The 19058-nt window shown below is 42.0% G+C and overlaps 1 protein-coding gene across 3 annotated transcripts in view; it reads left to right on the top strand.

Moving 5' to 3' along the window:
* Positions 1-19058, top strand: part of slc4a8 (solute carrier family 4 member 8) — a 187815-nt gene that overhangs the window by 119391 nt on the left and 49366 nt on the right. For all 3 annotated transcript variants that reach the window (XM_034166718.1, XM_034166719.1, XM_034166717.1), the window contains exons 8-10: positions 17039-17196; positions 17289-17376; positions 17470-17616. In XM_034166718.1, coding sequence (XP_034022609.1) covers positions 17039-17196; positions 17289-17376; positions 17470-17616 — 393 coding nt within the window. The remainder of the gene's footprint in view (positions 1-17038; positions 17197-17288; positions 17377-17469; positions 17617-19058) is intronic.

Genomic DNA, 19058 nt, shown 5'->3' with positions numbered 1-19058 from the left:
AGAGCCTTAATTCAGAAGTGCCTGACTCCGTGGTATAACTCACAAACCCGCAGCTTAAAGCAGAAAACCCGTAAGCTGGAGAGGAAATGGCGTCTCACTAATTTAGAAGATCTTCACTTAGCCTGGAAAAAGAGTCTGTTGCTCTATAAAAAAGCCCTCCGTAAAGCTAGGACATCTTACTACTCATCACTAATTGAAGAAAATAAGAAAAACCCCAGGTTTCTTTTCAGCACTGTAGCCAGGCTGACAAAGAGTCAGAGCTCTATTGAGCCGAGTATTCCTTTAACTTTAACTAGTAATGACTTCATGGCTTTTTTTGCTAATAAAATTTTAACTATTAGAGAAAAAAATACTCATAACCATCCCAAAGACATATCGTTATCTTTGGCTGCTTTCAGTAATGCTGGTATTTGGTTAGACTCTTTCTCTCCGATTGTTCTGAGTTATTTTCATTAGTTACTTCCTCCAAACCATCAACATGTTTATTAGACCCCATTCCTACCAGGCTGCTCAAGGAAGCCCTACCATTATTTAATGCTTCAATCTTAAATATGATCAATCTATCTTTATTAGTTGGCTATGTACCACAGGCTTTTAAGGTGGCAGTAATTAAACCATTACTTAAAAAGCCGTCACTTGACCCAGCTATCTTAGCTAATTATAGGCCAATCTCCAACCTTCCTTTTCTCTCAAAAATTCTTGAAAGGGTAGTTGTAAAACAGCTAACTTATCATCTGTGTTATGTGTCGGACGCAGCCCGGAGAACCGACCAGCGTTTGAAGGACCCAGTATGAAATAAGCAGAGCACGGTACAAAGGATAACAGAGTTTAATAAACATAACAGTGATGTGAAAAATATAAAAGTGCGCGGTCTGGCGTGGTGGATTGCGGTGCGCTCCCAGCAGCGCTAACGGTCCGGAGCCAGAACCAGTTCGGACCCAAGGACCCCGCCGACACCCCCCAGGTGGCCGCGACAAACCGAGTCTGTGAAAGAAGAAATCATTATGTGAGTTCACACTCAACACACAGAGAGACCACTCAAAGGTGTACAAACAGCAAACACTTCCTGGCTTAATTGCAAATCAGCTTCCCACCCTGCAGGCATAGAACACCCTGTTCACAAAACTCCACTGCAGTGGAAGCTGATTTAAACGACCAACATACAGCTCAATATAATAAGGTGTGAGGGACACCACATTTACTGACTGTATAAATGTTAGTCACAAAATCTAACGTACCTCAGGAAGTGTGCTGACCAGCGTGAGACCTCACCCCCTCCTCTTTCACAGACCATGCATCAAACCTGGACATTCTCTGCATCCACTGATGATGAGATGGCTCTTGAGACGACGATCTCACCCGTCTGGTCACAAGGTCGAGTCTCTGGCAAATACACACTGTGTACTCCAGTCTTAAATGCCACCATGTTCCAATCCATGTAGATGCACCACAGCTGTGAGTCCTGACGAGCCGCAGGTGATCAGCCTCAGGTGATCAGGGTGAGGTCCTGATAAACTCAGCTACACAGCCACTCAGTCCCAAATGCAAGCCACCTGGAAGGAAAAACAAAAGACAGGACAGAAAACAGAAACAAAAGGCAGCCAGGCCCCCCCAGCCACACAACAATCTGCAGAGGAATGGTCTATTTGAAGAGTTTCAGTCAGGTTTTAGAATTCATCATAGTACAGAAACAGCATTAGTGAAGGTTACAAATGATCTTCTTATGGCCTCAGACAGTGGACTCATCTCTGTGCTTGTCCTGTTAGACCTCAGTGCTGCTTTTGATACTGTTGACCATAAAATTTTATTACAGAGATTAGAGCAGCTAGGTATTAAAGGCACTGCGCTGCGGTGGTTTGGATCATATTTATCTAATAGATTACAATTTGTTCATGTAAATGGGGAGTCTTCTTCACAGACTAAGGTTAATTATGGAGTTCCACAAGGTTCTGTGCTAGGACCAATTTTATTCACTTTATACATGCTTCCCTTAGGCAGTATTATTAGAAAGCATTGCTTAAATTTTCATTATTACGCAGATGATACCCAGCTTTATCTATCCATGAAGCCAGAGGACACACACCAATTAGTTAAACTGCAGGAATGTCTTACAGACATAAAGACATGGATGACCTCTAATTTCCTGCTTTTAAATTCAGATAAAACTGAAGTTATTGTACTTGGCACTACAAATCTTAGAAACCTGGTGTCTAACTAGATCCTTACTCTGGATGGCATTACCCTGACCTCTAGTAATACTGTGAGAAATCTTGGAGTCATTTTTGATCAGGATATGTCCTTCAATGCGCATATTAAGCAAATATGTAGGACTGCTTTTTTGCATTTGCGCAATATCTCTAAAATTAGAAATGTCTTGTCTCAGAGTGATGCTGAAAAACTAATTCATGCATTTATTTCCTCTAGGCTGGACTATTGTAATTCATTATTATCAGGTTGTCCTAAAAGTTCCCTGAAAAGCCTTCAGTTAATTCAAAATGCTGCAGCTAGAGTACTAACAGGGACTAGAAGGAGAGAGCATATCTCACCCATATTGGGCTCTCTTCATTGGCTTCCTGTTAATTCTAGAACAGAATTTAAAATTCTTCTTCTTACTCATAAGGTTTTGAATAATCAGGTCCCATCTTATCTTAGGGACCTCATAGTACCATATCACCCCAATAGAGCGCTTCGCTCTCAGACTGCAGGCTTACTTGTAGTTCCTAGGGTTTTTAAGAGTAGAATGGGAGGCAGAGCCTTCAGCTTTCAGGCTCCTCTCCTGTGGAACCAGCTCCCAATTCGGATCAGGGAGACAGACACCCTCTCTACTTTTAAGATTAGGCTTAAAACTTTCCTTTTTGCTAAAGCTTATAGTTAGGGCTGGATCAGGTGACCCTGAACCATCCCTTAGTTATGCTGCTATAGACTTAGACTGCTGGGCGGTTCCCATGATGCACTGAGTGTTTCTTTCTCTTTTTGCTCTGTATGCACCACTCTGCATTTAATCATTAGTGATTGATCTCTGCTCCCCTCCACAGCATGTCTTTTTCTTGGTTCTCTCCCTCAGCCCCAACCAGTCCCAGCAGAAGACTGCCCCTCCCTGAGCCTGGTTCTGCTGGAGGTTTCTTCCTGTTAAAAGGGAGTTTTTCCTTCCCACTGTCGCCAAGTGCTTGCTCACAGGGGGTCGTTTTGACCGTTGGGGTTTTTACGTAATTATTGTATGGCCTTGCCTTACAATATAAAGTGCCTTGGGGCAACTGTTTGTTGTGATTTGGCGCTATATAAATAAAATTGATGATGATGATGAATATCTCTAAAATTAGAAAGGTCTTGTCTCAGAGTGATACTGAAAAACTAATTCATGCATTTATTTCCTCTAGGCTGGACTACTGTAATTCATTATTATCAGGTTGTCCTAAAAGTTCCCTGAAAAGCCTTCAGTTAATTCAAAATGCTGCAGCTAGAGTACTGACGGGGACTAGAAGGAGAGAGCATATTTCACCCATATTGGCCTCTCTTCATTGGCTTCCTGTTAATTCTAGAACAGAATTTAAAATTCTTCTTCTTACTCATAAGGTTTTGAATAATCAGGTCCCATCTTATCTTAGGGACCTCATAGTACCATATCACCCCAATAGAGCGCTTCGCTCTCAGACTGCAGGCTTACTTGTAGTTCCTAGGGTTTTTAAGAGTAGAATGGGAGGCAGAGCCTTCAGCTTTCAGGCTCCTCTCCTGTGGAACCAGCTCCCAATTCGGATCAGGGAGACAGACACCCTCTCTACTTTTAAGATTAGGCTTAAAACTTTCCTTTTTGCTAAAGCTTATAGTTAGGGCTGGATCAGGTGACCCTGAACCATCCCTTAGTTATGCTGCTATAGACTTAGACTGCTGGGCGGTTCCCATGATGCACTGAGTGTTTCTTTCTCTTTTTGCTCTGTATGCACCACTCTGCATTTAATCATTAGTGATTGATCTCTGCTCTCTTCCACAGCATGTCTTTTTCCTGATTCTCTCCCTCAGCCCCAACCAGTCCCAGCAGAAGACTGCCCCTCCCTGAGCCTGGTTCTGCTGGAGGTTTCTTCCTGTTAAAAGGGAGTTTTTCCTTCCCACTGTCGCCAAGTGCTTGCTCACAGGGGGTCGTTTTGGCCGTTGGGGTTTTTACGTAATTATTGTATGGCCTTGCCTTACAATATAAAGTGCCTTGGGGCAACTGTTTGTTGTGATTTGGCGCTATATAAATAAAATTGATGATGATGATGAATATCTCTAAAATTAGAAAGGTCTTGTCTCAGAGTGATACTGAAAAACTAATTCATGCATTTATTTCCTCTAGGCTGGACTACTGTAATTCATTATTATCAGGTTGTCCTAAAAGTTCCCTGAAAAGCCTTCAGTTAATTCAAAATGCTGCAGCTAGAGTACTGACGGGGACTAGAAGGAGAGAGCATATTTCACCCATATTGGCCTCTCTTCATTGGCTTCCTGTTAATTCTAGAACAGAATTTAAAATTCTTCTTCTTACTCATAAGGTTTTGAATAATCAGGTCCCATCTTATCTTAGGGACCTCATAGTACCATATCACCCCAATAGAGCGCTTCGCTCTCAGACTGCAGGCTTACTTGTAGTTCCTAGGGTTTTTAAGAGTAGAATGGGAGGCAGAGCCTTCAGCTTTCAGGCTCCTCTCCTGTGGAACCAGCTCCCAATTCGGATCAGGGAGACAGACACCCTCTCTACTTTTAAGATTAGGCTTAAAACTTTCCTTTTTGCTAAAGCTTATAGTTAGGGCTGGATCAGGTGACCCTGAACCATCCCTTAGTTATGCTGCTATAGACTTAGACTGCTGGGCGGTTCCCATGATGCACTGAGTGTTTCTTTCTCTTTTTGCTCTGTATGCACCACTCTGCATTTAATCATTAGTGATTGATCTCTGCTCTCTTCCACAGCATGTCTTTTTCCTGATTCTCTCCCTCAGCCCCAACCAGTCCCAGCAGAAGACTGCCCCTCCCTGAGCCTGGTTCTGCTGGAGGTTTCTTCCTGTTAAAAGGGAGTTTTTCCTTCCCACTGTCGCCAAGTGCTTGCTCACAGGGGGTCATTTTGACAGTTGGGGTTTTTCTGTAATTATTGTATGGCTTTTGCCTTACAATATAAAACGCCTTGGGGCGACTGTGTGTTGTGATTTGGCGCTATATAAATAAAATTGATTTGATTTGATTTGATATGACACCTTCAGTTGCAGCAACAAGAATGAGGGCTTTGTTCGCCATGTTCTTTTTCCAGCCAAGGTCCACAGCATTCAAGGTCGGCGGGTCACTCAACTCTAAATTTCTCCAAAGCATTGCTTGGATGTGTGCCCACTTCACGTTTTCATTGAATGCCTGTGTTGTAGGTGGCAAAGAGCAGAGTTTGGTCAAAGAAAAATGACCTTTTCTGTTTTTCTTACCCTAAGCATGCAGCCTCGTCTCAGACATAGAATCACTTGTCTTATGTTATGTGTCGGACGCAGTCGGAGTACCGACCAGCATTTGAAGTAGGACCCAGCATAAAGGAAACAGAGCACGGTTCAAAGGATAACAGAATTTAATGACATAACAGTGAGTGCTAATTAATAACAAATAAGTGCGCGGTCTGGCGAGGTGGAAGAACGGTGCGCTCCCAGCAGCACAAACGGTCCGGAGCCAGAACAGTTCGGACCCAAGGACCCCGCCGACACCCCCCAGGTGGCCGCGATCAACCGAGTCTGTGAAAGAAGAAACCATCATGTGAGTCCACCACTCCACACACAGAGAGACCACTCAAAGGTGTACATAAACAGCAAACACTTCCTGGCTTTATCTCCAATCAGCTTCCCACCCTGCAGGCATGGAACACCCAGTTCAATTCTCCACTGCAGTGGAAGCTGATTAAACGACTAACATAACAGCTCAATATAATAAGGTGTGAGGGACACCACATTTACTGACTGTACTCATGTTAGTCACAAAACCTAAAGTACCTCAGGAAGTGTGCTGACGAGCGTGAGACCTCACCCCCTCCTCTTTCACAGACCATGGCATCAAACCTGGTACGGTCTCTGCGTCCATGATGATGAGATGGTTCTCTAAACGTCGATCTCACCCGTCTGGTCACAAGGTCGAGTCTCTGGCAAATACACACTGTGTACTCCAGACTTAAATGCAACCATGCCCCAATCCATATAGATGCACCACAGCTGTGAGTCCTGACGAGCTGCACATGACCAGCCTCAGGTGATCAGGGTGAGGTCCTAATAACTCAGCCACACAGCCACTCAGTCCTGAACGCATGCCACCTGGAAGGAAAAACAGAAGACAGAAAACAGAAGACAGAAACAAAAGCCAGCCAGGCACCCCAGTCACAACATCTTAAGTCCATAGCAGGCAAAAATGAAGGAAGTGGACTGCCTCAGAGCATCTTCGAGCAGAGAGTCGATATTACCAATTGCTGATAAGTCACGTCTGGCTCGAAGATTCTTCACAAAAGTATCCTTCCCAGTTCCATAACAGCACGTGACAGTGTTGCAACAGGATAACGCATGGGCAGGGAGCAGATCTGCAACAATTTCAGAATGTTTTTCTAGTAGATTTCTTAGTAGATTCTGAGCAGTGTTTAGGGTCGTTGTCTTGTTGAAAGATCCAGCCCCGGCACAACTTCAGCTTTGTCACTGATTCTTGAACATTGTTCTCAAGAATCTGCTGATCTTGACTGGAATCCATGTGACCCTCAACTTTAACAAGATTCCCAGTACCTGCACTGGCCACACAGCCACACAGCATGATGGAACCACCTCCAAATTTTACTGTAGGTAGCAAGCATTTTTCTTGGAATGCTGTTTTCTTTTTCAGCCATTAGTCCACAGTACCTTATTCCAAAATGAACCTGGCTTGTTCAAATGTGCTTTAGCATACCTCAAGCGACTTTGTTTATGGTGTGTATGCAGAAAAGGCTTCCTCTGCAATATTCTGTCATACAGCATCTCGGTGTGCAAAGTCCACTGTATAGGTGAACCTTGCACAGAGACACTATCTGCAGCAAGATCATGTTTTAGGTCTTTGGAGCAGGTCTGTGAGTTGACTATGACTGTTCTCACCATCCTTCACTTCAGCTTATCTGAGATTTTTCTTGGCCTGACACTTTGGGCCTTAACTAGTACTGTGCCTGCAGTCTTCCATTTCCTCACTCACTGGACTACCACAACACAATCACTCACTTCACCAAATGGTGTACAGACAACCATCTACAAATATATGTCAATAAAACAAAGGAACTTCTGGTCAGCCCCCCCTCACCCCAGCTTCCCACCATCATAAACACACAAATAGTTGAGGCAGTGGACACTTTCAAATGCTAGGAATAACTTTGTACAATAAACTCACCTTTGATCAGTACACCAAGGACATTCAAAAAAGAAGTCAACAAAGACTGTCAGTCATCCGCAAACTCAAAGGACTACACGTTACACCCTACTTGCTGTTGTTACTTTATCAAAGTATCATTCAACCCATTATTTTGTACTGTTCCTGATGCTTCTTTACCATGCTTTCTGTCTCAAACCGGGCCAAACTCACACACATCACAAACATAGCTGCCAAAATCATCTGACTCTCTACACCTAACCTCATAGAATTGAACAACAGATCCATTATTCGTATAGCAAACTCTATAGTACAAGACACCACTCATCCACTCCACCAATTCATCATTCCACTTCCTTCAGGGCGTAGATACAGAAGCATTAAGATTAGGAGGGCTCGCCTCGGGAGGAGTCTGATCCCTGCAGCTATAGTGGCCCTTAACAGCAAGCCCCACTGACCAGTCTGTCTGCCATTGTATTGCTGTTGTTACTGTTGTTATCAGTGTTATTGTGGATGTCTGTGTTATCTATCTTGTGCTGTGCTATTGCGATATTGTTGCTGTCTGTCCTGTGATATGCTATTGTCTGTCTTGTTATGTACAATGTATTGTACAGTCGGTGAAGACAAATTTCCAATAAATTTAATCTAATCTAATCTAATGTTCCTCACAGTGGAAACTGGCAGCTGAAATCTGAGATAGCTTTTTGTATCCTTCCCCTAAATCATGATGTTGAACAGTCTTTGTTTTCAGGTCATTTGAAAGTTGTTTAGACACTCCCATGTTGCCACTCATTAGAAGAGATGCAAAGAGGAGAAACATTTGTAAATGACCACCTTAAATACCCTTTCTCATGATTGGATTCACCTGTGTAAGGAGGTCAAGGGTCATGTTCCTATAATGCTAAATGTATTCAAATCAATAAAATGACAAGGGTGCCTAAATTGATGCACCTGTCTATTGCACACTTTCTGTAAATACTAGAAACTTCATTTCACTTCTCAGATATGAGTGTGTTCATCTGCTATATGATATATTTAATTAAAATTTCTGATCCAGACAACCAATGATTTCCATCCATCCATCCATCCATCCATTTTCTTCCGCTTTATCCGGAGTCAGGTCACGGGGGCAGCAGCTCAAACAAAGCCGCCCAGACCTCCCGATCCACACACACCTCCCCCGGCTCCTCCGGGGGAACCCCAAGGTGTTCCCAAGCCAGCCGAGAGATGGAGTCCCTCCAGCGTGTCCTGGGTCTTCCCTGGGGCCTCCTCCCAATGGGACGTGCCCGGAACACCTCTCCAGCGAGGCGTCCAGGGGGCATCCGGAAAAGATGCCCGAGCCACCTCAACTGACTCCTTTCGACATGGAGGAGCAGCGGCTCGACTCCGAGCTCCTCCTGAGTGACCGAGCTCCTCACCCTATCTCTAAGGGAGCGCCCAGCCACCCTGCGGAGGAAACTCATCTCGGCCGCTTGTACTCGCGATCTCGTTCTTTCGGTCATGAGCCAAATCTCATGACCATAGGTGAGGATCGGAACGTAGATCGATCGGTAAATCGAGAGCCTTGCCCCCCTACTCAGCTCTCTCTTCACCACAACGGTACGATACGGCGACCGCATCACTGCAGATGCTGCACCGATCCGTCTATCGATCTCACGCTCCATCCGTCCCTCACTCGTGAAGAAGACCCCGAGATACTTAAACTCCTCCACTTGAGGCAAGGACACTCCACCGACCTGAAGAGGGCAAAGCACCTTTTTCCGGTCGAGAACCATGGCCTCGGATTTAGAGGTGCTGATTTTCATCCTGGACGCTTCACAGTCGGCTGCAAACCGCCCCAGTGCATGCTGAAGCTCCTGATTTGATGAAGCCAACAGAACCACACCGTCCGCAAACAGCAGACACGAGATTCTGTGGTTCCCAAACCAGACCCCCTCTACACCCTGGCTGCGCCTAGAAATTCTGTCCATAAAAATAATGAACAGAACCGGTGACAAAGGGCAGCCCTGGCGGAGGCCAACGTGCACTGGAAACAGGTTTGACTTACTACCGGCAATGCGAACCAAGCTCCTGCTGCGGTCGTACAGGGACCGGATAGCCCTTAGCAAAGGACCCTGGACTCCGTACTCCCGGAGCACTCCCCACAGGGTGCCCCGAAGGACACGGTCGAACGCCTTCTCCAGATCCACAAAACACATGTGGACTGGTTGGGCGAACTCCCATGAACCCTCGAGCACCCGATGGAGCGTGTAGAGCTGGTCTAGTGTGCTACGACCAGGACGAAAACCACACTGCTCCTCCTGAATCCGAGGTTTGACCATCGGTCGAATTCCAATGATTTCCAAAAAAACAATGATTTATAAAGGAAAATCATGAAAATTATCAGGGGTGTCAAAACTTTTGTATACAACTGCAGAAGCTGGCACTGGTGCAAGTTCATCCGAGATGACATCCTGAATGTTAACTTCTTGGGAACTCGATAACAGACCGATAACTCTTGAATAACCTGCATTTAGCCTGCTTTGTCATTAGCTTAATCTGATTTACTTTTATGAATGGATACCATTATTATCACTTTCTTATGAATTCGAACTATAGAATCTTCCTGGCCAGCCTCTTTCAAAATCTGCTAACAGTGCCTCACCAATATTGACAACATCATGTACATTTACATTTGCTGAGCCAATCTCACCAGTTATACTTATGATCTGGATGCAAGGTGGGATCAAGGGGATCAGTGCAACTTCTGGCGTATAGCTTTAGGCTTCTTTCTGTCATATGAGGTTTCTATCTCCTTTACTAGTATTATAATCTGGGTCAAATTATGATAACGTGGATTCCATACTTTCTATTGTACTTACCTGTTCAATTCAGCTTGTTTGATATTATTGATTGGACACAATTCTGATTGCTTTTTCAAACTGAAATGGGCAACTTTCAAAATTGGAAACCATGTGGCTTTCATGGCCACCTATCATGTTGTTAATGAGCTATATTAACTTGGGCCTAGGCCACACACAGAGACGTCTACTGAGCTGCTTTGCAACAAGTTGTCTTAAGATGGTAAGAGGTGTTGAATTCAATATTGCTTGAGTGGAAAAGGGTTAATTTCATAAAATTGTGGATTTTTGATAGAAAAAAACATATCAGTTGAACAGCTTACCTTTTATCCCCAAATAGTCAAGAATATCAGTACAAAATGCAATTTCCTGGCCTTTGGGAAAATGACCGGATTTGTCGTCCATGATGAAAACAAAGGGTTAAAGCAGTACCTTTCATAATACCAATGGAATAAGTAGCCATATTCATGACTCAAATATGTACTGGGGTCAATTTGCATTCAGAAAAAGTATGTCCATTCAGTGGGGTTTAATTCCATAAAAAATAATATGACTCAAAAGATGAGACATGTAGACATCAAAGGGTTAATATCTGAAATTCCCCATTAGTGGCAGCAGGCCATCATTCAGATTCTTGAAGAGGGACCCCAACACCACCAAAATCAACAGAGAAAAAGACTTTTACTCACAATTCCAGGTTCACCATGCTGGCTCCCAGACAACATTAATGGGGCAGGGGTGCAATGTGGTGGAAGAAAGAGGTGTTCTGTAGGATGTGGGAGGGCAACCAGTTTGCAACCAAAACCCTACCCAGAGCCCGTTGTGACCCTTAACTGGAGTAAGGGGGTATAGAAAATGAATGAATGAATGAATACAAATAAATACATACAAATAAATTATTAAAAAATCATACATTGTGATTTTCTGATTTTTTTTTTTTAGATTATGTCTCTCACAGTGGACATGCACCTAAGATGAAAATTTCCGACCCCTCCATGATTTCTAAGTGGGAGAACTTGCAAAACCGCAGGGTGTTTGAATACTTATTTACCTCACTGTAAATGCAATCCATTTACCATTCTAAACAAAGCAAGACAGGCTAAACACAAAGCAAAAATCCAAATCCTGCCACCACAGTCTGAAAATAAACTTAACAGTTGTCAGTTAATAACAAAAATAAACTTCTTTAAATCTTGGGCCAAAAAAGGGCTGGAAAAGATTGGTGATCTTTATAACGAACAAAAAGTATTGATGCAGTTTCAAGAATTGGTTAATAAATTTAACATTTCCCATAACCATTTTTTCAAATATTTACAGTTACGAAATTTTATTAGAACACGACAAAATCAAACATTATCTATTCCTACATTGTCTATCATGGAAAAAATGATGGACATGAATTGTTGGGCAAAGGGACTAATATCAAAATTCTATAAACACCTGATTGATGATTGCACCGAAACATCTGTAAAAAAAACTGGAGGCTTGGAGGGAGGACTTTGGTACTGACATATCATTAGAGATGTGGCAGGAAACATGTAAAAAACCACAAATAGAAACTACTAATACACACCTGAAATTGTTACAGTACAATTGGCTGATGAGAACATATATAACCCCAGAAAAGCTAAACCAATATAATTGTGCTATTCCTGACACATGCACCAAGTGCAATGTGGAAAAAGGTACATTTTTCTATTGTGTTTGGCAATGTACAGAAATACAAATGTTTTGGCAGGAAGTGACAAATCACATTCAAAATATGTTAAGTGTCCAGATCCCATTTGCTTTTTTATTTTTGGCACTTATCCAGAGGCAACAAAATTCAAGAAAAGTCAGAAAATGTTTATAAATTTGTGTATATTATTAGCAAAAAGACTGATAGCAATTTGTTGGAAAGATATTAAGCGTCCAAGTATAGGGAGATGGATTTCTGAATTGTCTACAACACTGCCTTTAGAAAAGATTTCTTATACAATCAAACATAAACAAAACCAATTCTACAAAATTTGGGACCCATTCATTAAATATATAGGCAACAAAGGATTTAACAAACATAAGGGAAGAAGCAGAATAGACCTTTATTATTATTATTATTATTAACTCTTTTTTATTATTTTTACTCTGTAGCCCTCAAAAATGAAACTCTTTCATGTTAAATGTGTTCTACTCTGAAGAAACAATATGTAGACCCCCAAATGTGAATGTATAGATGCAAACCATGTTCCGCATATGTTAAATGTATGCAAATGTTTTTTTTTCCTAAATGAAAAATCAATAAAAAAAATATTGTTGGCAAAAAAAAAAAAAAAAAAACTTCTTCTTCTTTGTGTTTTTCGGTGGATAGCAAACCAGCTTTAGAGGTGCATACTGCCACCTATTGTATCAGAGTGTGTGGAATAATGACATGAATTATTCTAAGTCTATGCAGTACAGAACATCAAATAATAAAATGAAAAATAAAATAACCAAAATGTACAATAAACATTTTAACACTTAGAAAACAGCTTGATAATGTTTGCACAATCATACAGCATTTTTAAAAGACTGAACAAGAGCAGTGTGTAAGGGCTGTGGTTTATTTTTAGTCTAAAACCACACCGTTAATGCATTGATTCCAATGGTGTACTTGCATTTTTTAAACAAAAAACACTCACTCGAATACAGGTACTTCTACTCATGTACAGAATATGTGCTGCGAATCCTGCAACTCTAAAATGTGGTGATGGGTTTTAAAGAAGCCAACCACAGTGGTATCACGGTATGTATGGCTGGCACATTGATGTTGGAGGTGGGAATCGGGCATGTCTTTGCTCGATCACTCTGCAGTATTCTTGAATGAGTTATTGAGCTGGCTCAAGCAATATACACAAAGAATGCATAGTCAGTGGTGGACAATATGACAGTTGTGAGATTTATGAAATGTTGGGTGTTGTGTGGTTTAATCCAGATCCTGTATGTCATAATTATAGTTGTGTGTTACAGTTTAAGGTAAAATTAAACTACAATGCAGATCATTTTTATTCCCTGTGATTTTTTTGTGTTTGTTTTGTTTTTTGGAGTAAGCAATGAGTCATATAATACTCACTGGAGCGGGGTGAAAATTGACCGGAGCGGTGCACATGATCAGCAGAGCGGTCTGCAGAATTTCTACACTCGGTGAATGATGTATTTGAGTCAGTTCATATATGGTTGAGATCAATAAATTGCTGGAGCTTTGGCTCAGTCGTCCCACCACTAATGTGTGCTGCGATTGTTGCAGCAGCTTTGTTTTGCTGCAGCTGGAGGCTTCTATCTGCATTGCTGCAGAACTGTCTGAAGTCATGCAGCGTCCCTCCAACAAACACGACATGTTGACATCACCTTGCCTTGTATGTAACCAGTTTGAGTCCAAACCCACAGTTTCTAATCTTGATGTAAAGATTGACAGTGATTTTAAATTGGACCAACAGATTAACTCTGTTGTATCATCTGAGGCTTTTATCCAAGATTAAATCTATCTTTTAGTGATTTTGAACAAGTGATTTTGGACTACTGGAATGCACTTTATTTCGATGTTAACCAGGCTTCCCTGGCACGCTTGCAGTTGGTCCAGAACGCTGCTGCTCGCCTTTTAACAGGCATTAGAAAACATGAACACATCACCCCGATCCTCGCTTCTCTTCACTGGCTTCCAGTCCATTTTAGGATGCATTTTAAAATTTTATTGTTTGTTTTTAAAGCACTAATCGGATCAGCTCTACAATATATTTCAGATCTTTTACATGTTTACACTCCCTCACGATCTCTTAGGTCAGCTGATCAGCTCCTCCTCGTTGTCCCTAAGAGCAATTTAAAAACACAAGGAGATCGAGCCTTTTCTGTGGCGACCCCTAAATTGTGGAATGAGCTACCACTAAAAATAAGGTTGTCCCACACCCTACCTATTTTTAAATCTTGTCTTAAAACTTATTTTTATTCATTGGCTTTTAACTCAGCGTGAGAACTGTGTAACCTCTGTTCTTGTGTGATCTCTGTTTTTTGTTTGTCTTTTTGTGTCACGTCTGTTTTTGTGTGTATATCACTGTGCAGCACTTTGATAAACTTTTATGTTTTTGAAATGTGCTATATAGAGGGTTTTCATGTGACATATCGGTCATGTCATTTTGTGTCCCGTGGCCATTCTGGATTACGACGCGGTGGTCGCTGTGTTACGCTACATGCATTTGGCGAACAATTGCAGAAGCTTCAACGTCGATGTGAAGAAGCCTCACGGCACCGTGGCGCTGAGAGAGATCCGCCGCTACCAGAAATCCAATGTTTTATTATAATATTATTATATATTATAATTTTATTCTGCAATAAAATTATATAAGAATACATAAAAATACCGCTGAGGATAACACAAGAACGCTTCCAATACAGATGCTTACCATGTGGTCCTCGAGCACCAAGCTGCTGATCCACAAGCTGCCCTTCTAGCGCCTGTTGAGAGAAATCGCTCAGGACTTCAAGACGACTTCCACTTTCAGAGCTCCGCTGTGATGCTCTGCAGGAGGCCGGCGAGGCTGACCTGCTCGGCAGCTTCCTAGTTCACAATATCGCAGTGTGACACTGTCGGTCAGTTCATTACATTGCCACTAAATTCACTATCTGGTATAAGATACGGATCCACTGAACCAACTGCTACACATCTATCATGATAAATAGCTTTATCTCGAGGATTTAAAGCATTGTAATAACCATACATTCTCTACATATTTCTATCACACGCCAGCCTCCTTGTAATCCAGAATGGAGACGGCACCTGTCCTGCAGCAATTCGGTCACATGATTGAAAACCCTCTATAAATAAAGTGGATTGGATTGGATTGTGCCACCCAAGATTATCTCCTGAGTGTTCACCCTATGTGAAGTTGGATTTTGTGACACTACACTGTAAATTCTGATGAGTAAAATATATTGTGCAGGGATAACAGTTGGTCCCAGTCTAAATAGAGTACAATACACTGTATTCTACTGTCTTGTCAAATCAAGTGTTTCTGCTCCAATAAGAGTTGATTTTACACTGTGATAGAGCTGATTTAGCACTGTGGTAGAGTATATTTAACTCTATTTGGATTGGGACCAAATGTTATCCCAGCAGAGTAAATTTTACTCTGCAAAATTTACTGTGTATACTATATGCCTGGCAAACTGTGGCAGACAGTTGCACTTCAGATGCATGTTAGTCAAGAGACAGTCCTGCCACAGTTGTGCGATTTTGTGAAAAAAGGATAACAGTCTTATCACTTTGTGCCACATATGCATGGCCATCCCAAAACAATGCTGCCATTGTCATGCAGATGTGCCAGAGTGCCTCTGTGATTATCACAAAAGAGTCTTATACTGTATATATGTGACTGCAGCTTTTGCCACATCCTTTGTGACTGTATTCGCTGTTTCACAGTTGTGAATTTTGCGCTGTCTCGCGGCCTGTGACTCATGCGAGAGGTCAGTTTCAGGAGATCTCCGGTTTAGAGCACAATATAAACACACCTCATGAAGCATGGACAACAAGACAACATCGGCGCACAGCAGAAGTCCATCACAGGTGCTACACCACCTCTAGTTAACTCTCTCAACTTGAGAGAATGTGTCATCATCATAATTGCTCGTGAACTCGCTGAATCGGCGAAAAATACCAACAGTCTTACCTCAGTGTGACCTGGGCTTATCATTGGCTTTACTAACAGTGGCATTTGGGCTTTTTAGCTCTGGTGGTTGCGGATCTCATGCACATCCACCTTTGTGGTTATTTTTAGCCAGTTTCTGATATTCAACATTACACTAAGATTGACTTGTTTTTTTGGGTAGCTGGCTGTCTCACATCATAATGTTCAGAATCAGAATCACCTTTATTGTCATTGTAATTTGCATTACAATGAGATTTGAGTGCAACTCCAAAAAGGTGCTTTCTGTGGTGCAAGTAATTTGTAGTCAGATAAAAGATAGTGAAATTTAACGGTAAATTATTCAGAGTATATGTACAACTAATATAAACACAAGGTAAAGTAGAATAAAATGTATAAAAAGTAGAGTAAAATAAAATGAATAAAATGTGGACCAAGTAAAATGTAAAACGAGAATTATATACAACTGTGGAATCATATTGCACGGGAATATTGCACATGGTTTACAGATATTGCACAAGAAACTTGAAAGGTGCGGATTAGAGTGATTTGTTTTTGTTCAGAGCAGTGACCGCTCTGGGGAGAAAGCTGTCCCAGAGTTTGTTTGTCCTAGTTTGATTGACCTATACCGTCGGCCGGAGGGTAGTAGGTCAAACAGTTGGTGGCTGGGGTGGGATGTGTCTTTGCAGATGCTGGCAGCTCTGCTGAGGTAGCGAGAGCTGGCAATGTCTTCCAGGCTGGGCAGAGAGCAACCAGTGATCCCCTGGGCCGTTTTGATCACCCTCTGCAGCGCTCTCCTGTCTGCTGCTGAGCACCCCCCGTACCACGATGTGATGCAGTACGTCAGGATGCTCTCATTGGTCGCTCTAATGTTACCACCAATTCAGCCAAAAAGTTGATTTGACATAAAACCACCAACCTTGGGCATCTTTCTTTCTTTTAATAATTTATCTTAAAACCACACGTGAAATTAACTGTGATACATTAAATTATTATTTCTAGAAAACCACATTCATAGCTTATTTAGAGGAAAATTTTCATAATTGTTCACTGACGTGTTTGTTTGCATTGTTTTGGAGCACATTTGACAGTGCGTTGTCACTGGATGAACCTGGGCAAGCCCACTCACTGGTGACAGGCAATTATTAGATATTAGTAACCTCTGATTTGTGTCACCAGGTGGACCTGCACTTCATGAAGAAGATCCCAGAGGGTGCTGAGGCCTCCAATGTGCTTGTGGGGGAGCTGGAATTCCTGGAGAGACCCATCGTAGCTTTTGTCCGTCTGTCCCCAGCTGTGCTGCTCACTGGACTCACTGAGGTCCCAATACCTACCAGGTACAGCATGAACAGTGGTTCATCAAAGAAATTCAGTAGTACTTATACATACAATTGTCCATTCTATGCAAACACCTGTTGTCAAACATCAGGTTTCTCTTCATCCTCTTGGGCCCAAATGGAAAGGCTCAACAATACCATGAAATTGGACGGTCAATGGCAACCATCATGACAGATGAGGTAAGAGTCTAAAATTAAAAGAATTTGAAACCTTCTCAGTTAAATGTGTTGTCTGGCAAAGGCCACCACTGTTAGGTTTCCTATGTTCTTCAGATCTTCCATGATGTAGCATACAAGGCAAAGGACAGAAGTGACTTGCTGGCTGGGATAGATGAGTTCCTGGACCAGGTGACTGTCTTGCCACCAGGGGAGTGGGATCCTTCCATTCGCATTGAGCCACCTAAGAATGTCCCCTCTCAGGTACAAAGCTTTGATCATGTTCACATGAGTTTTACCTACAAGTTTGACTGGTTGTATAGCTAAAATACAAGCTAGGGATGGCACAATACCACTTTTTTTATGTCCAATTCTGTTTCAATACCGGAACCTTTAGAATTTACCAATACCAATGCCAATCCTCTACCATTTTATCAATCTTAAAAAAAAAAACTTCTTCGCTAATAAATGCATTTGATGTATTTTCCTAACCCAGTGATTTTCAACCTTTTTTGAGCCACGGCACCCTTTTTATATTTACAAAATCCTTGCGGCACACCACCAACCAAAATAATATTATAATGCTGTTACCTCTGGTTTTGTGCAAAACCCAATTATTGCAATAGAAAATCGATACAGAAAACACCGCATTTCGAAAATCCTCAAGCATTTTGCGCTCTGATCTCAAGTAGGGCTGTCACGATTAGGAATTTCTGGAGACGATTCATTGTCAGACAAATAATTGCGATTGACGAATATATTGTCTGTTTTTTTTTCTTTTTTCCCCTTCTTTATATTCTACTATTGTAGTATAATTACACAACTCTGGAAGAATGTTTGGCTTCTGTGAGTGAAACTGGGAATGGTGCAACATTTTTATTTTTATCTTCATTTTACATACAGTCCCAACTTTTTCTGATTTGTGGTTGTTTCTGTTGCATTTCTGAAATTGTTTCTCCTCATCAATCACGTTTTGTGCTTAAACACTGCATTAAGCTCAAGATTGAACAAATAAATACCTTTGGAAAATAACAGCTGTTAAAGTTCAGAGTTCTCACCTGCTTTTTGTGATCTGTGCATCTGAACATTGTTTTTTTTTTTGTGGCTCCGTTCATTCATATATTCTCATTTTTTAAATATGTTTTTAAAGATATTTGACCATTTATTTCATCTCATGATCTCATAAATTCAGCATACGACGCGCACATGGTGTGAACAGGACGGTAACGGCAGAATCACACCTTTAGAGAAAGTTCAGAGAGAAGTAAAGGCAGCTTCATGTTTCCGTTTTGTTAACGTTCACTTGGGTTAAAATCCTCTCTCTGCTCCGCGCTCGCTGCGCACTGAACGTGTCGCGCCTGCATTCAGGAATCTCCCTCACCCACCCCCTCCCTCGCAGTCTGCAGCCTGTTAACTCCGCGCGCACACACACACAGGCACTGACACACACACCAACAGCTCCGCATTTTAGACGGCTTTTGAAGGAGACGGCACTGTTTTAATCGGCTGTCAGCCTCCTTGTTATTGTCCCGCCTTAAGACGATAGCGAGGCTGCAGCACGTTTGACATCAGATTCTGAGTCGTTTTATGCTTTATGGATAAAATAAATAATTCATGGTAATCGCGAATATGAAAAATACCCACGGCACCCCTGACGATCGATCGCGGCACCCCGGTTGAGAATCACTGTCCTAACCTATGGCCAA

The sequence above is a fragment of the Thalassophryne amazonica genome, chromosome 3, assembly GCF_902500255.1.
Source record: "Thalassophryne amazonica chromosome 3, fThaAma1.1, whole genome shotgun sequence".
Lineage (NCBI taxonomy): Eukaryota > Metazoa > Chordata > Actinopteri > Batrachoidiformes > Batrachoididae > Thalassophryne > Thalassophryne amazonica.
This window is presented reverse-complemented; position numbering and strand designations above follow the sequence as displayed.